General features: G+C 38.5%; 1 protein-coding gene across 3 annotated transcripts in view; it reads right to left on the bottom strand.

Annotated features, from left to right (window-relative positions):
- ppp1r16b (protein phosphatase 1, regulatory subunit 16B) overlaps positions 1-14,041 on the bottom strand; it is a 93,212-nt gene that overhangs the window by 32,289 nt on the left and 46,882 nt on the right. For all 3 annotated transcript variants that reach the window (XM_040008155.1, XM_040008172.1, XM_040008164.1), the window contains exon 3: positions 2,681-2,751. In XM_040008155.1, the coding sequence (XP_039864089.1) occupies positions 2,681-2,751 (71 nt within the window). The remainder of the gene's footprint in view (positions 1-2,680; positions 2,752-14,041) is intronic.

Raw genomic sequence — 14,041 nt, 5'->3', positions numbered from 1 at the left:
CTGATTAATGTCTCGAGTCAGTGAAGTGAGACCAGTCCAGGACAGGTATGACACTTCATTTAGAGAACATCACTGCTACCTTCCTTCATTTATCTCACCTTCTGTCGGGTGTCTGTGTGTGTCTGTATGTGTGTGTATGTGTGTGTTCTCACACTCATTTCTTTCCCCAACATCCATTTCAGTATCTAGTTTTCTGTCTCTGCTTAATCTAGCTTCTGAAAAACAAGATGACAAAATGAACACAGAAGAGCATTTGTGTGAATTTCCTTTGTGTGACTGTCATTTTTTACAGTGTGAGCGCATGCGTGTGTGCGTTTGTGTGTCTGTATGTGTGTTGCTATTCATAGTCACGAAAAGGTCTCATCTTGAAGACACTGGCTGACCCATCCAAATAGCAGATTACCAGGTACACACACATTCAAAGCTGAAAGGTCAATCTGATCTCTTGGCAGCCCACCACTTTTAAAAACAGCATTCACACTGTTGGTGACTGATGGACTTCAATTTTCTCTTCCCCTGTTCATTTCACCGCCTCTCAGCAGGAGCCTGGATATTAGGCTGTGAACAACCAGGAGAGAGAGAAAAGGACGGCTGTTCGAGCTGAAGCAGACTGAGAAGCTAAAGAAGGAGAGAGGACATAAACTGTCAGGGGTACACTGAAATTGCACAAGGAGACAAACGAGAAGAGCGGGGGACGAGGAGCTAAAGAGCAGAGGGGAAGCCAAAGTCATAAATAAGCATCGGGCCTTCTGAAATGTTTAAATGTCATCACTCAGGAAGTCAGATTTGTTTTTATTTTACATTAAAATGTGACTCCACTTGGGGAAGGTTGAGGAAGTTTGATGACTTCCACATTGTAAACAACTGCTTTTTCACCCATAAAGTTGCCATCCAGACCTAAATAAAATCTAGAGTTTACTCTACGAGCTGCTCCAGCAATTGACATTTCAGCTCAGGAGGGACAAACAAACTGATGCAGTGAGCTATACCAGCAAGTTTATGACCATCCTGCTCCTTCAATAATCCAGCTTTCTGCAAAATAAAATGTTCTCTCCTGCTCCCATGTTTCCAGGAATCTTTCAGCTCAGCGATGGACGCTGGGACTGAATAATGGCGATGTCAGAAAACCTACAACTGGGGTACAAAAAAGTTTATTTTTTAAATTCAAAGGCTGACTTTGTTTACTGAGAAGTTTAAAATGAAAAGTGACACGCGGAATTGATTTGGTTGAGGGGGAAGCTTTGATTATCATGTCAGTAATAGCTTTCATTAGCAAGTGAAAACAGGCCTCACATCCTCTATGAATATCCGACGGCAAAAAATGATTCATTTCCCCAAAACTGAACTCATTTCCGGACTATTAAAAATCATCTTTTCAATGTCAGAAAACCTCAAACATTAATTCCCACCCAGGCAAACTTCTCTGGAAATTATTTCATTACATTTCAACAAAGAGATGGTGATGGCCTTGATGTTACAGCGTTCAATGAAAAACACATGATCAAAACAAAGAAATTAAAAAACGTTTTACACATATTATGTGTCTAACAATAGTAAATGTCAGCGCTGCCCCAATTAAAGTGATTAACGGTGCATTTTTCTGAACATTTCCTCTACCTAATTATTATTTTCACCTCCCCAGTTGGTGCCTTTTTTTGCTTCTTGAAGCTCAGTGGTAGAGGTAAGAGACTGTCACAAAATACAAAATACAGGAATACTCCACTGAGGTGCATATTTTAAAAGGGCTGCATGTAAACCGAATTCCAAACATGTTTGGATTTCACATGAAAAATAAATATAACCAGACTTTAATGACTTGCAAATCTCATAAATCCATATTGTATTCACAATAGAACCTGTTGGATCTGTTACCAAATAACCAGTAATCAGTTGAAAAATGTTTGTCCAGCTGTTTCTTTGAACTTTTCCAGCCTTTTGTTGCACCCTTACAGCTTTTTTATTTTATTTATCGCCACCATCAAATTCAATATGAGGTAATATTTGTCTTAAAATATTACCTGGCTGACCCATCCATATTTATATCCTGTTCATAGCCTGTACATAGCTTGTACTCACTACAGCCTGTACATACTTATAGTTATAGCATATAACTATAAGTATATGCTATAACATACTTCATACCGTGTACATATTACATACCATAATAGATCCATTTCTGTAATATACTTACATATCTATATTATTGCTAATATATATTTGTAATATATCTATATCATGGCTAAAGCACTTCTGGATGGATGCAAACTGCATTTCGTTGCCCTGTACCTGTGACATGTGCAATGACAATAAAGTTGAATTCTATTCTATTCTATTCTATTCTAAAATGGGCAATTTTCTCAGGTTAAATGTTTGATATATGTTATTATGTTCAATCGTGAATAAAATATAGCTTTATTTTTCACAGCATCCCAACTTTTTTAGAGCTGGGGGTGTATATGACTAAAAAATGCTCATAAAATACTGACATATTCTGCATGTCTTAATCAGGAAATTCAACAATCAGTATAAAAAAAACTGGATTAAAAAAATGAGACTCAAATTATACATCAAGTTCTTAATCTTCTTTAAAAAAAAAAAAAAAAAAACAGGCAGAGTTAAAACGCATCAGAAAAGTCAAAGATGGACATAAAGAAGGACAGGTGGAGACAGATAATCTTACCTGATGCAGAGCTGTAAGGCCATCTTCATTGCAGAGGTCTGGACTCACATTGTTCCTCAGCAGGTAACGAACTGTTGGCAAAGTGAAGAAAAGGAATATCAATAAAGCTGAACGTTGCACATACACTTCCAGGATGTCTTCGAGTGCTTTGAAAAACTGCACTTCCTTTTATAAATGTATCCCCTTGCTTTCGCATAATTAAAGTCCATTTTGTGGCTGAGAATTGAAAGATCTTTTCGTTTCTTTCGCCGCTTGTGAGGCACGTGTGTTGCGTGGTTATTCGGCTGTTCGGAGAATAAACAAATTAACAGATCCAGGTTAAAAGCACGACAACACCCCATATACCTTAATTCCTCTTAATTGCTGGAGAGGCTGCAGGTGCACTTCAACTTAACCTTTTAGTTAAGGGGACATCACCAATCAATCTACAATCCATTAATCCTGCAGTATAATCGTGATGCATCTCTGCAGGGACAATCTCTCAAATTATCAGCCCAGCCAGGATGTTACTCAACTGACCTTGGAAATACAGAGGAATGGGCGAAGGGTGAGGTGGGGATTGTTGTGACGGAAGATGGTGATGATGTAACAGTGCCTGGGATTACACAGTCAGTCTTCCCAGACAGATAAAACTGCCACAATTCACAACATATCAAGTGCCAGCTGTCTGATTGCTAAACCTGCCGGCCTGAACAGGAAGTGGCACGTAGGGCTCCTCTGAGTGTCATAATTACTCCTGCTTTTTTTTTTTTTTTTTTTTTTTTTGGGGGGGGGGGTTATGGCTGTCATCTTCCCAGACAAAAGACACCTCGTGAGTGGTTGAATCAGGTTATGATGCTGAACGCTGAGAGAGAGACATGAGATGGTAATTATCACATCATGGCTCTGTACACACTGACATCACACAGCATGTGCACGTTTCACAATAATCTTTGTACAGCTGTCTACCCAAATCAGGCTTCACTTTCTCTATAAAGGCTATTTTAAAATCACATTTTCCTTTTTCTCATTTGACAAATTTTGATGTGAATGCTCAGATGTGCATTTTTGTTCTGTAACAACTGATCTTGGCCACTAAAAATGTAACAACAATTTCCACAGATGTTTAAAAAAATAAATAATGTGTCATGAATTCAAGCACTTTACACAACAAGATGCCAATCACTCATATTCAGGAATGCAATTATCCTTTTAAACATCAAAGTAATTACACCGATTGGCAGAATTATCCGTCTCACACGGTAACATTTATCTGCCATGCTGACAACTGTAACATTGTTTGCTCCACGTCTGGTCATCTAATGGGGAGAGATGCCCAGTATCTTACCACAGAAAATGTCAATCAATACTGAGCAGGTCCATTGTCCTTTACTATATAACCTCTGATTTAGATTCAACTCTAGTAAAGTAATTAATAAAGAACAGTCTGTGTGTTCTGTGAGAGGAGAAGAAAAAACCTAATCAACCAACCAACCAATCAATAAACCCGTCATCTCAAACTGTAAAGTGTATTGTTGGGGGTACAGAGTACTAATTGAAACCTGCCTAGCTGAATGTATCGACAATTTGTCAATATTTCACTTCTCTGCTCATTATAACATCAATATGCGGTTTAGATTGCGCCATCTTTTCTTTATTTTGAGCACGAGTATATTTCAGCTCCTTTCAAGAACCTTTTGCATGAGAAAAACGAGCAGCAGATGAAAAGCAGGGTCTTCGGGAGGAGCTGTGCCTGGCATCTTTTGGCAGAAATCTTCTGAAAGTTAAGAACAGCTCGAGCTCCCAGGCGAACGCCCATGATATGACCTGCATTTTTTTGTGACAGCTAATAAAGAGCAGGGAGGCAGAGTGCGCTACAGAGGGAGGTCACGATAAGAAGCTGAATACAAATGGAAGTGGAAGGTTCAGTATTTAAGCACACTGGCTGAGTTGTTTCCTCTATGTGGGGGTTTAATTGAAGCACTGCTTAAAAATAATGGCAGATTGTCATAATGGAAGAACACTGTGCTCTGAGTAAAATGTGGCTCAGGGAGGCCTTTTTCCATAATAAAATAGAATGATTAAAGTGCAGCCATTATCAACCTATTTCTATTATACAGCTTCCTAAAACCTGCATTGATTAGACCTCAGTTAAGCTTTTGATATTCACCCACACCACAGCAGTATAACTGTTATATGTTACTTTTTGGCATCGTCACAGTACGTCTACAACTTGAGTTGCTCTTAAAACCCAAAGACGCTGAACCAAACCAGAGAAAATGAGCTACTGCAGCATCACGCACTTGTGCAAAATCTAAGAGAGGAAATAATGATGAGTGCTCAGAGAACTGAACCAAGGTTATACAGTGCAAGCTCAGTCTGACTGCATCCCATAAACGCCATAAACACTTCCCTCGTTTTCTTCCATTTTCCTCCCCAGTGACACGGGTGGGAAAATATAATTGCTCTGCATTAATATTTTATTGGGTGGCCACAAGTTAGTAATGCATTAGGAGAAGATAAGTGAGTGTTGGCTAGACATTACAGTAGCAACTGACAAAGAGATGCACATGTATGACTATCAAATGTAATAAAGCTAAGACTGTGTGGTTGATGCTGAGTGAAGTACTTCTGCTTTTATCTCCAAGTCCTTAATTTAGCACTTGTAAAAAATAAATAACTAAATAACAATAATAATTTGCATATATTGGAAATTTCTGGGGGTGACCATGAGTGCTTAGAAAAACTTGGCAGATCTACGAATCCATGCTGACAACAGCTCACAGGGAAATGAAATCATTATCCAGCTTCCCAGTTTTGGTTCTCCAATCCAGGCTTTTTAGGAGGTTCTATATAGTCTAACAACATGTGTTATTATATACACGCATAACATTTACTTCACAATGAGTTAAAGCAAAAACCTGCTTATTGCCTTTTAATAAGGCTCAGGAAACTCACAAGTAAATGGTGACTACAAGATGTAGAATGTTATTTACTGACCGCGCTAAACATTGCTGCCCGATGTTTTACACATCGGGCAGCAATAAATTTGAAAAATGTTGTGAGGTGGAATCGACAGCTTTGTTCATAAATACAGTTTTGTTTACTCTGAAAGTCTGTGCCTAGAGACTGAAGGCTAATATATATGTCAGACTAAAGCTTTATGGAGATTAGCACATTAGCGATGAGGTGAATGGTGCAATCGTCTGGCAACAAGCGTGACAAACATTGCGGGATATTATGATGCGTCGCAAAAATAAGATCAATCCAAATCAAATGTATCTATGCTTCATGCATGGAGCTCGTCCAGTGTGCAGTAAACAACAGATTCAGTGTCATGTAGCCACAATTGAGTTATCATGTGCCCACACCTTACCAGCTTGTGGCCATGAGTTATTGATCTTTTCCCACCTATGTTGCCATGGGGGCTCTGTAATTTGCAGCCCTGTGTTGTTACAGTGTACAACCGGATTGTAAACACGAAGCCTCAGAGGAACTATGGGGACTAACATCACTTTGCAGCTGCATCCTCTGTTATTTTCTTATAATGAGAGAGGGATTGTGTTTTCCTGGATTTCAAAATATAAAGGTCCTTCATTTGGCTAGGTGTGCAGACTATAGCTGAATATAAATTGCATCCATCAAGCACACAAAGTTAAAAAAATGGCCCCCGTTCCAGGCAATTTCTTTATATTAAGGAGATGAAATGTCTGATGTCAAATGGAGTACCTCAATATGTGTCTAGTCATATTAGAGTCCCTGAGGATTCAGTGTGATTGACCACAGCAGAGAACAACAGCCCCCTCGTAGCTAAATATTTCTGCTAAGTAACAAATCAAGCACCGACTGAATGCCGACACATGCCACTGTCTCTTCTAATTTCAGACTGAGTTTAAATTGCCACTAAGGCAATCAAAGACAAAAACTATCTATCAAAATAATTAGATTATTTGAGAATCTTACGACAAACTCACTTTAATATCTCTATTTTGGTCATAGGACGTCTGAAAGAAAGCAAAATATGAAAACAGATGAAGATATAAACGCATTCAGGATAGAACCCTCATCCACTTTATTTACACTTTCCTGATTCTTATTTTACAAATTAAATTGTCTGTATGGGGAAGAGAGGGCTGCCTACACAACACCCACCTCCTCCTGTCTGCATGCCAAAGTGCCCTTGAGCAAGAAAGTGAACCCAAAGTTGTTCGGGATGGTAGACGAGTACCTTGCATGAAAGCTCAGTTGCCAGTGCTATGTGAGAGTATGTGTGAGGCAAAATGCGTAAAGCACTTTGTGAACGACTAAAAGGGGAAAAAAGGCACAATACAAGTCCATTTCCCTTTTTCACTACACCCACGAGTTACCGACTGAGTGTGATGAGTGCAAAGCTGTAATGAGAGGACTTCAGGAGGTCATGAAAGAATATTGATTTTTTTTTTTTTAAAGTAGCTATTCCCCTTCTCTTACATGCAGGGATGCTAGAGTTCAGCTGCAATCTAGTCCCAAAGTACAGCTGGGAGGTGCTCAGCATTTTCTACAAGGAAATACTCACAGATTTGGTATAACCAGCCTTCTGGTTGAATATGGCCATTACATGTTTAGGCAAGAGGTGTGACCCAATACTTTTGTTCATATAGTACATTTCATATTCATAAGGTAAAAAGGTTTCATCCCACAGAATATTTGTTGGAGCCACGTGCCTCTCATGCAGCTTTGCATCACAGACGAACACACTAACCAGATCACAGGCTTAAGGTCCCACGGTACCACTGTTTGCACACACATTAATGGCATGTGTGTAAGCCAATAAAGCAGCCCCGTCTTTACAAACTACATTAACTGGCCGTTCATTTCCTATTAATGGAAATCAGAATACATTTACCTCCTCAGGCAAGTCTCAAATATGTTATTCTACCGATATGTTGAGCAACAACTATCACTCTTCACCGACCCCGCTATTAATCTCCCTCAATCTCATTCTGCTGTAAATACTACTTCACCAGATACTTGTTGAATTCATGCCGTGGCGTGCTGAAGTTGTCCTGGCAGCCCCACATCTTTTTAATCTTTAATTTCTTTAATAAGTTAATTAAACATTTGTCCACCTATACCTGCATCTATAGGTGTGTAAAAACAATTACACCTTACCGATGCCCATGAGAAATGATTGTGAGCATGTCATTTCTCCTTCACTTTTTTTATTTGCAGGTTATCCTCTGCATTAACATACTGTCGACACACACATTGTCTTTCTCATTGTCTAAGTCTGGAAAAGCAATCAGAAGGTGCCAGTTTTCTAATAGTGTTTGTCGGCGGCAGAAGTCTAATAGCTGTGGAAATTATACATTTTATAAATACGTGAAAATCCACAAATGCGCATGCAGACAGCGCAGACACACTCAGACACATCAGACACATCAGACAGCGTAATGTGGCGTTGGTTTTTAGGCTGAACTGCATCGATGCAAAATTGCTCTGTCTGTGACAGGGTGAATATGCTTTGGAGTTATGATGTGCGACGATAAGAGAGGTGTGAAAAATAAAACGTCAGACAACAATGGATGCAATCCACTAGAGGAGTGTTGTCACTTAATATTTATGAACCATGCTATTGGTATTTTATTTCAGCTATCATTTAATGTGTATATTATGTTGTTGTGTCTGGCCTGTCTGACTCGATTTGTGTTAGAATTCATTAAATTGCTCATGAAATTCAGATTCTTTACAATTTATGCAAACTGTAGTTTCAATAAAGCATATAAAGGGCAGAGAGTGTATAAAGTATAGGACCATAGACCTTCTAAAAATCAGAGACGGACACAACAACAAACAGAAATGTCTCAACAAACAGGAGCACATTTTATTTTCTCGTTGAGCGTGTCCACACTTTAGGTAGCACAACATGCAGCTGTTGTTTAAAAGAAATGAATCAAATTTTCTACATTTTATTTGCATCAATATTGTTTTGTGTATATGTGACTTAGTGATGCTGAGGTGACTGACTCGTCTCATTTCAAATAAAGGTCAAATCTCCGTGACGTGATTTGCAATAACGAGAGACTTCAAAATAAACCCCCTACCAGCTGAAAGATCGATCGCTGAAACACTTTTAAAATAAAAAAAAACCACAGAAAGCAAACATTATCATCAAAAAACCCACAACAAATAACACCCTTTTAGGAGCATAAACGAATTACCATACTGTAATTAACAGATAACTTTGTGAGCATTTTAGCTTTCACAGGGGACTAAAAACGAATAACACCAAAACCTCATAACTTTATCTCTATAATTAAAATTATAAGCTCTGTTAAAAAGTCAATTAGCAGCTTTAGTAAGCTTCAACAAAAAACAAAACAAAACAAAAACCAACAGGCGATAACCAACTGATCTATTTTTAACTGAACTGCTTGACTTACTTTCCAAGTTCACTTTTTAGTTTTAGTCTAATTGTCAGAAAACATTGTAGCAGTTTAAAGGACCTGAATGTTACTGAATGTATCCATTTTCTTAACCACTTATCCAGCCAGTGTCGTGACCCCTGAACAGATCACCAGTCGATCACAGGTTTAACTCAGAGACAGATTAACCCTCGTGCAAATACTCAAACACGTGAGTCGACTGTGCTTGAAAAAAGAAAGTTCAGCAGTTTGGTCATGTCTCTCCTGAAAAAAAAGATCTCAATCACAATAAGACTTTTACCTGGATAAATGAAGGAAAGCTGGCTTTTATTCAAAAATCTCACACTCGGATCGACGTTTTCTGTCTGAAAGAAGTTGCAATAATCTAACTATACAGGCAGATCTTTCTCTTATTTCTAGAAAGAACCACATCATCATATCCATATACCAATCAGCTGGCCTTATAATGCTGAACATACAAGAGCACGAGTGATAAAAATGTAAGAATATACCATATTATCACACTGGAACACTGAGATGGCTGCTCTACTTTTGATCAGCAGCACATGGACTTATCTCACTAATGGCACAGCCGTTTTATGACAAAGGGAAAGGGGAATTTCAGAGGATACCTGACATATAAACCGTAGAGTGAGGGCATAAGGGGTAAAATGCAGTCATAAGTTATACAGACAGATTCTGGAGTACCAAAAGATTCACAGGAGGGAAAGAAAAGCGCAGAAAGTAAAATTGAGTTGGCGACAACCCATGAATGTGATTCCTATCAGTCTGTACCAGTACCCTGTGGGACGGAGCAAACACACAAACAGAAAAATCTTTAAAAAGCAATCCATTACATGCAGGAATCACCATGGCAATTATCTGCATACCGCACAATCCACTAACACAAATCCCATGCACGTCTTCCTGGGTGGGTCCCATAAATTCCCACTGAGGGAGTAGACGGAGTTGGACGAGATGCTTCCCCAAAGATAAAAGATACATCAACAAATAACGGTGCAGGAACAGAAACCCACCCTTCCTTCCTGTTATCATCAAGTACAGTGTGTGTGTGTGTGTGTGTGTGTGCGTGCGTGCGTGCGTGCGTGCGTGCGTGTGTAGGAGATGGAAGAAAATCCTACACCAGTTATTTAGGTCCTAACTTTCCTGAACACAGATTATTGATAAGAAGATATTTCCACACAAAGACGCGTGCTCTGAAGTAAACTATGAGATATCTACAGGACCAAAAGGACTCTATAGTTCTCCAAGTCTTCTCTTATTAGAGCTATAACTCCTCTTTACTGCCTAAAGCTAGCAAAATAACATTTTGAAGGAGTAGTTCCAGTAGGTGATTTCGAGATGATAATAATGCACTGATAATAATACACAGCAAGTCAGCAAAGATCACAAGGCTCACTGGTCTACAGGAGATGGAATAAATGAGCCGGCTACGCCTGAACTAAAGCCCTAAGTACTCCACTGTGCATAATACACATACATATTACTGCCGTGCCTGTTCAAAAACACCTGCCAACACCTTCTGATGATAAAGGCTCACGCAGGACTTCAACATTAAGAGCATACCATTGCAAAGGGTGAGCGCAAACCATCATATGAGGACTGCTCATGCAAAGAAATTCTCACTCAATGCTCGAATTCCTTCCACAGCAATACACCCACTAAGTGTATTTGTGAACATTTGTGAAAGCTAAAGCTTGTTTTTCGCTGAGCTCACTGACTTCAAGTGTGATGCTGTAAAAGGACGTCACCATTGCAACAAGTCAGCTTGGATAAGCTGTACATATGGAAACAATTAAGAACCATGGCAACAGAGAGGGGTCTCACAGAGTGGGTGCACAGTGCATATAAGTGGCAACACTCTGCTGGACTCAATGACAGCAGCACTCCAAAACCTCATCTGGAATTAACATCAGCACAAAATCTGTGCACCAGGAGCCTCGTAGCATGGGTTTCAATGTCAGAGCAGTTCCTGTAGGTGTAGAGTATAGTGTGCAATACGTTTGTCTATACTGTATGTGACATTACATTATACTGATATTTAATTGTTTAAAATCAAAGTTATTATCAATAAACAGTTACTTTTTGAGGCGTTTCTTCAATTATTCTTTTCAAACAAAGAACATATTTCACAGATCAGAGTCTTGGGCGGATATCTGTGAAATTGGGGTTATCACTAAAGAATACCTCTCAAGGACCTTTCACTTTAACATCATCATAAGATCCACATTTGTGGTTTTCTTAAGAAGTCTTAGGTGGATTTCCATGACGTTCAGACCTGGCAGGTGTGCCACAGGATGGACTGTATGGTAAATTTGGTGCAAGACGTTATGAACAAATAAAGCAAAACTAGTGAGTGTGCAATTTCTTTATGGCTGGTTAGCGAATCAACGTGCTAAAATGTGTTTGCACTGTTATTGTGAACATTTCACTAAGGTGATAAAAGCATTTAGCAACAGGTCTACCACGGGGTGCTTTCACAGAGCTGCCAACAGAGCGGACAGTTGGTGCCGTTTCAATAATGGTCAAAGTAATGCAGAAAGTCGACTGACAGAAAAACAACTGTTAACATTTAACAAATATCAGAAAAAGACTGGTGCACGGGTTTCCCTTAGTCATATATAATTTGAAAACTGAAACATTTTGAACCGTTGATCAGATAAAAGAAGAGATTTTCGATGACAACTTGAGCTCTGAAACTTTGTTTGCCACTTTTAAGTCATGTTTCACAACTGATAGACCAGTAATTCATAAAATACTTGGAAAAAATGTCCAGTTCATTCTTCTTCTTCGTCAATTATCCTGTAGAAAACCTCTTTTTCAACACAGACCTATTTAAAACTGCACAGTTTACAGCACCAACTGTACAGTTTTCCAATACAGCAGCATATTTCAGTTTTACATTTGCAGCTGTATTGAAATTTTTTGTGTTTGTTAAAGCAATAAATGGCTACCTTTAAACATTCATGCAAAAACAAGCAGTCATTTCTAAACACTGTGTGGAGTTTTGAGATTAAATTTTAAATACATGTCTCTACACACCAGGTTTGTGCACTTTCATCTGAATATACAGAGTTCTCATTGATCATTTCATTGCATGCTGAATCTACTGAACAGCCTTCCCTTTATGCAGCTATACAGATGTAGATCATTCTGGGTTCATTTTAAGACCCTACTTGTTTCAGTTCACAAAACTCTGTAGATCACTGCTAAGTTAACGGATGCACAGATGCTCTTATCTTTTATTTTCATGTCTTTCAAAGAACAAAAGAAGAACAGTTATTAGAATGGATATTCTTACTTTAAGGGTTTATCTGATGATCCTGACTGCCACCAATCCAGTCAGTCTGGTCATATCTCACACCCATTGCTCACTGATAAGAGGGAATCACCAGTAAAGTGAGGATCGAGCCTGCTTGAGGTTCAGGTCTGAGATTATTCCTCATGGACAATTGATTTTCTTTCCAGTGTGTCCCTTTTTATATTAAAGAGACAAATATTTGTTGTGCTGCAATAATAGCTGCCACAGTATCTCTTAAACCACACTGATACCTATTAGAGTGCTTTATCCAATATACCCACCATCTCACAGCCCTTTATAAACCCTCTAAAACTGTGATATGAGGGGAAGCCGGTTCTAATATATAAAATGCTAGGCTGGTATTTCTGTAAAACATTATAAAATGATTCAGATTAAATACCATGAGGGGGTTCTTGAAGCTCCATTAACAAAAAAGGACATTTTTCCAATAAAATTTAAAATGAACAAAATGTATTTTTTGCTAAAACTTAAAAAAATAATGGATGGGAAACTTCTCAGATTTTTTTAAGGAAATAGCATCCAGTAATGCGAGCCACTTCCCCATTTCCACTTCACATTTCCCGTGCAAAATAAGCATATCCCCTGCCCCCTCCCAGAAAAAGCTTAACTTTGACATTTTTTGCCTCTTCCTGCACTGATTTAGATGAGTAATCCTAATCAAACACACAGCCAAACCAAATATGTAAGCACTTATGCCCAGCTTGATTTTCTTTTAAATAAAAAATAAATCAAATGAAATAAATAAATTACAACCATCCATCTGAATAACCAACCACCAAAACAACCATCTTCAGTTATCTTAACATATGTATACAAACAACTTAGAATCGATACACTCGCTGTAAACAATTTATGATTTCACTACTTGTATGTGAAACATCGCTTCTAGTGATGAACCCAGAGAATTGTGAAATGTTACAGCTGCCTCGAGTTTCACTCTACTCTCTGTAAACATCTTCGAACTAGGCTTTAAGTTTTCATCTCAGCGGTTTATTTCATCCCGTCGTTGTTGAAATCACTCACAATCTCCAAACGTTCATATGTAACACAAACGTACATTTCTTTACGTGGGTCTGCCACCAGTTTCAGGATGCAGTTCAAAATTCATCATCACATTGAGAGCTTTTCATTTTTTAGGCAGCAGCCATGACAAAAAAAGAATCAGAAGAAGAAAAAAAAAATACTGCAGCCCTTTATCACGGGCCAAAATCTGATGTCGGGTCTGTTTTTTTGTTCTTCACTCCAGGCTCAAGTCAAAAGGAGATTATCTTTTGAAGGATGTAGCTTCTAAACTTTGGAACTTTCTCTCCCTGGACTAAGATATGTGGGCGCCTTAAAAAGCGGCCGAATGATTAGACTGGATTTTGTTTGATACAATGTTTTCTATACTTTTGCATTTCGGCCCTTTACTCGTTTGCAAATGTGTTTTAATTTAAATGTAAAAGGTGAAATATAAATACACATTCAGGCGTGCTTTAAATTCCATTCATCCGACAACATTAAGTGATTATTTTAAAACATTGGAAAACGTTTCACTATGTTTTAAGACAACTGAGACTGAATAGTACATTATGAGACAAACACCAATATCATGGCTGTGCATGTCACTGTGGCCCAGGTCTGAATGGCGTTATT

Source organism: Simochromis diagramma, unplaced genomic scaffold (assembly GCF_900408965.1).
Source record: "Simochromis diagramma unplaced genomic scaffold, fSimDia1.1 OVJJ01000320.1, whole genome shotgun sequence".
Classification (NCBI taxonomy): domain Eukaryota; kingdom Metazoa; phylum Chordata; class Actinopteri; order Cichliformes; family Cichlidae; genus Simochromis; species Simochromis diagramma.
This window is presented reverse-complemented; position numbering and strand designations above follow the sequence as displayed.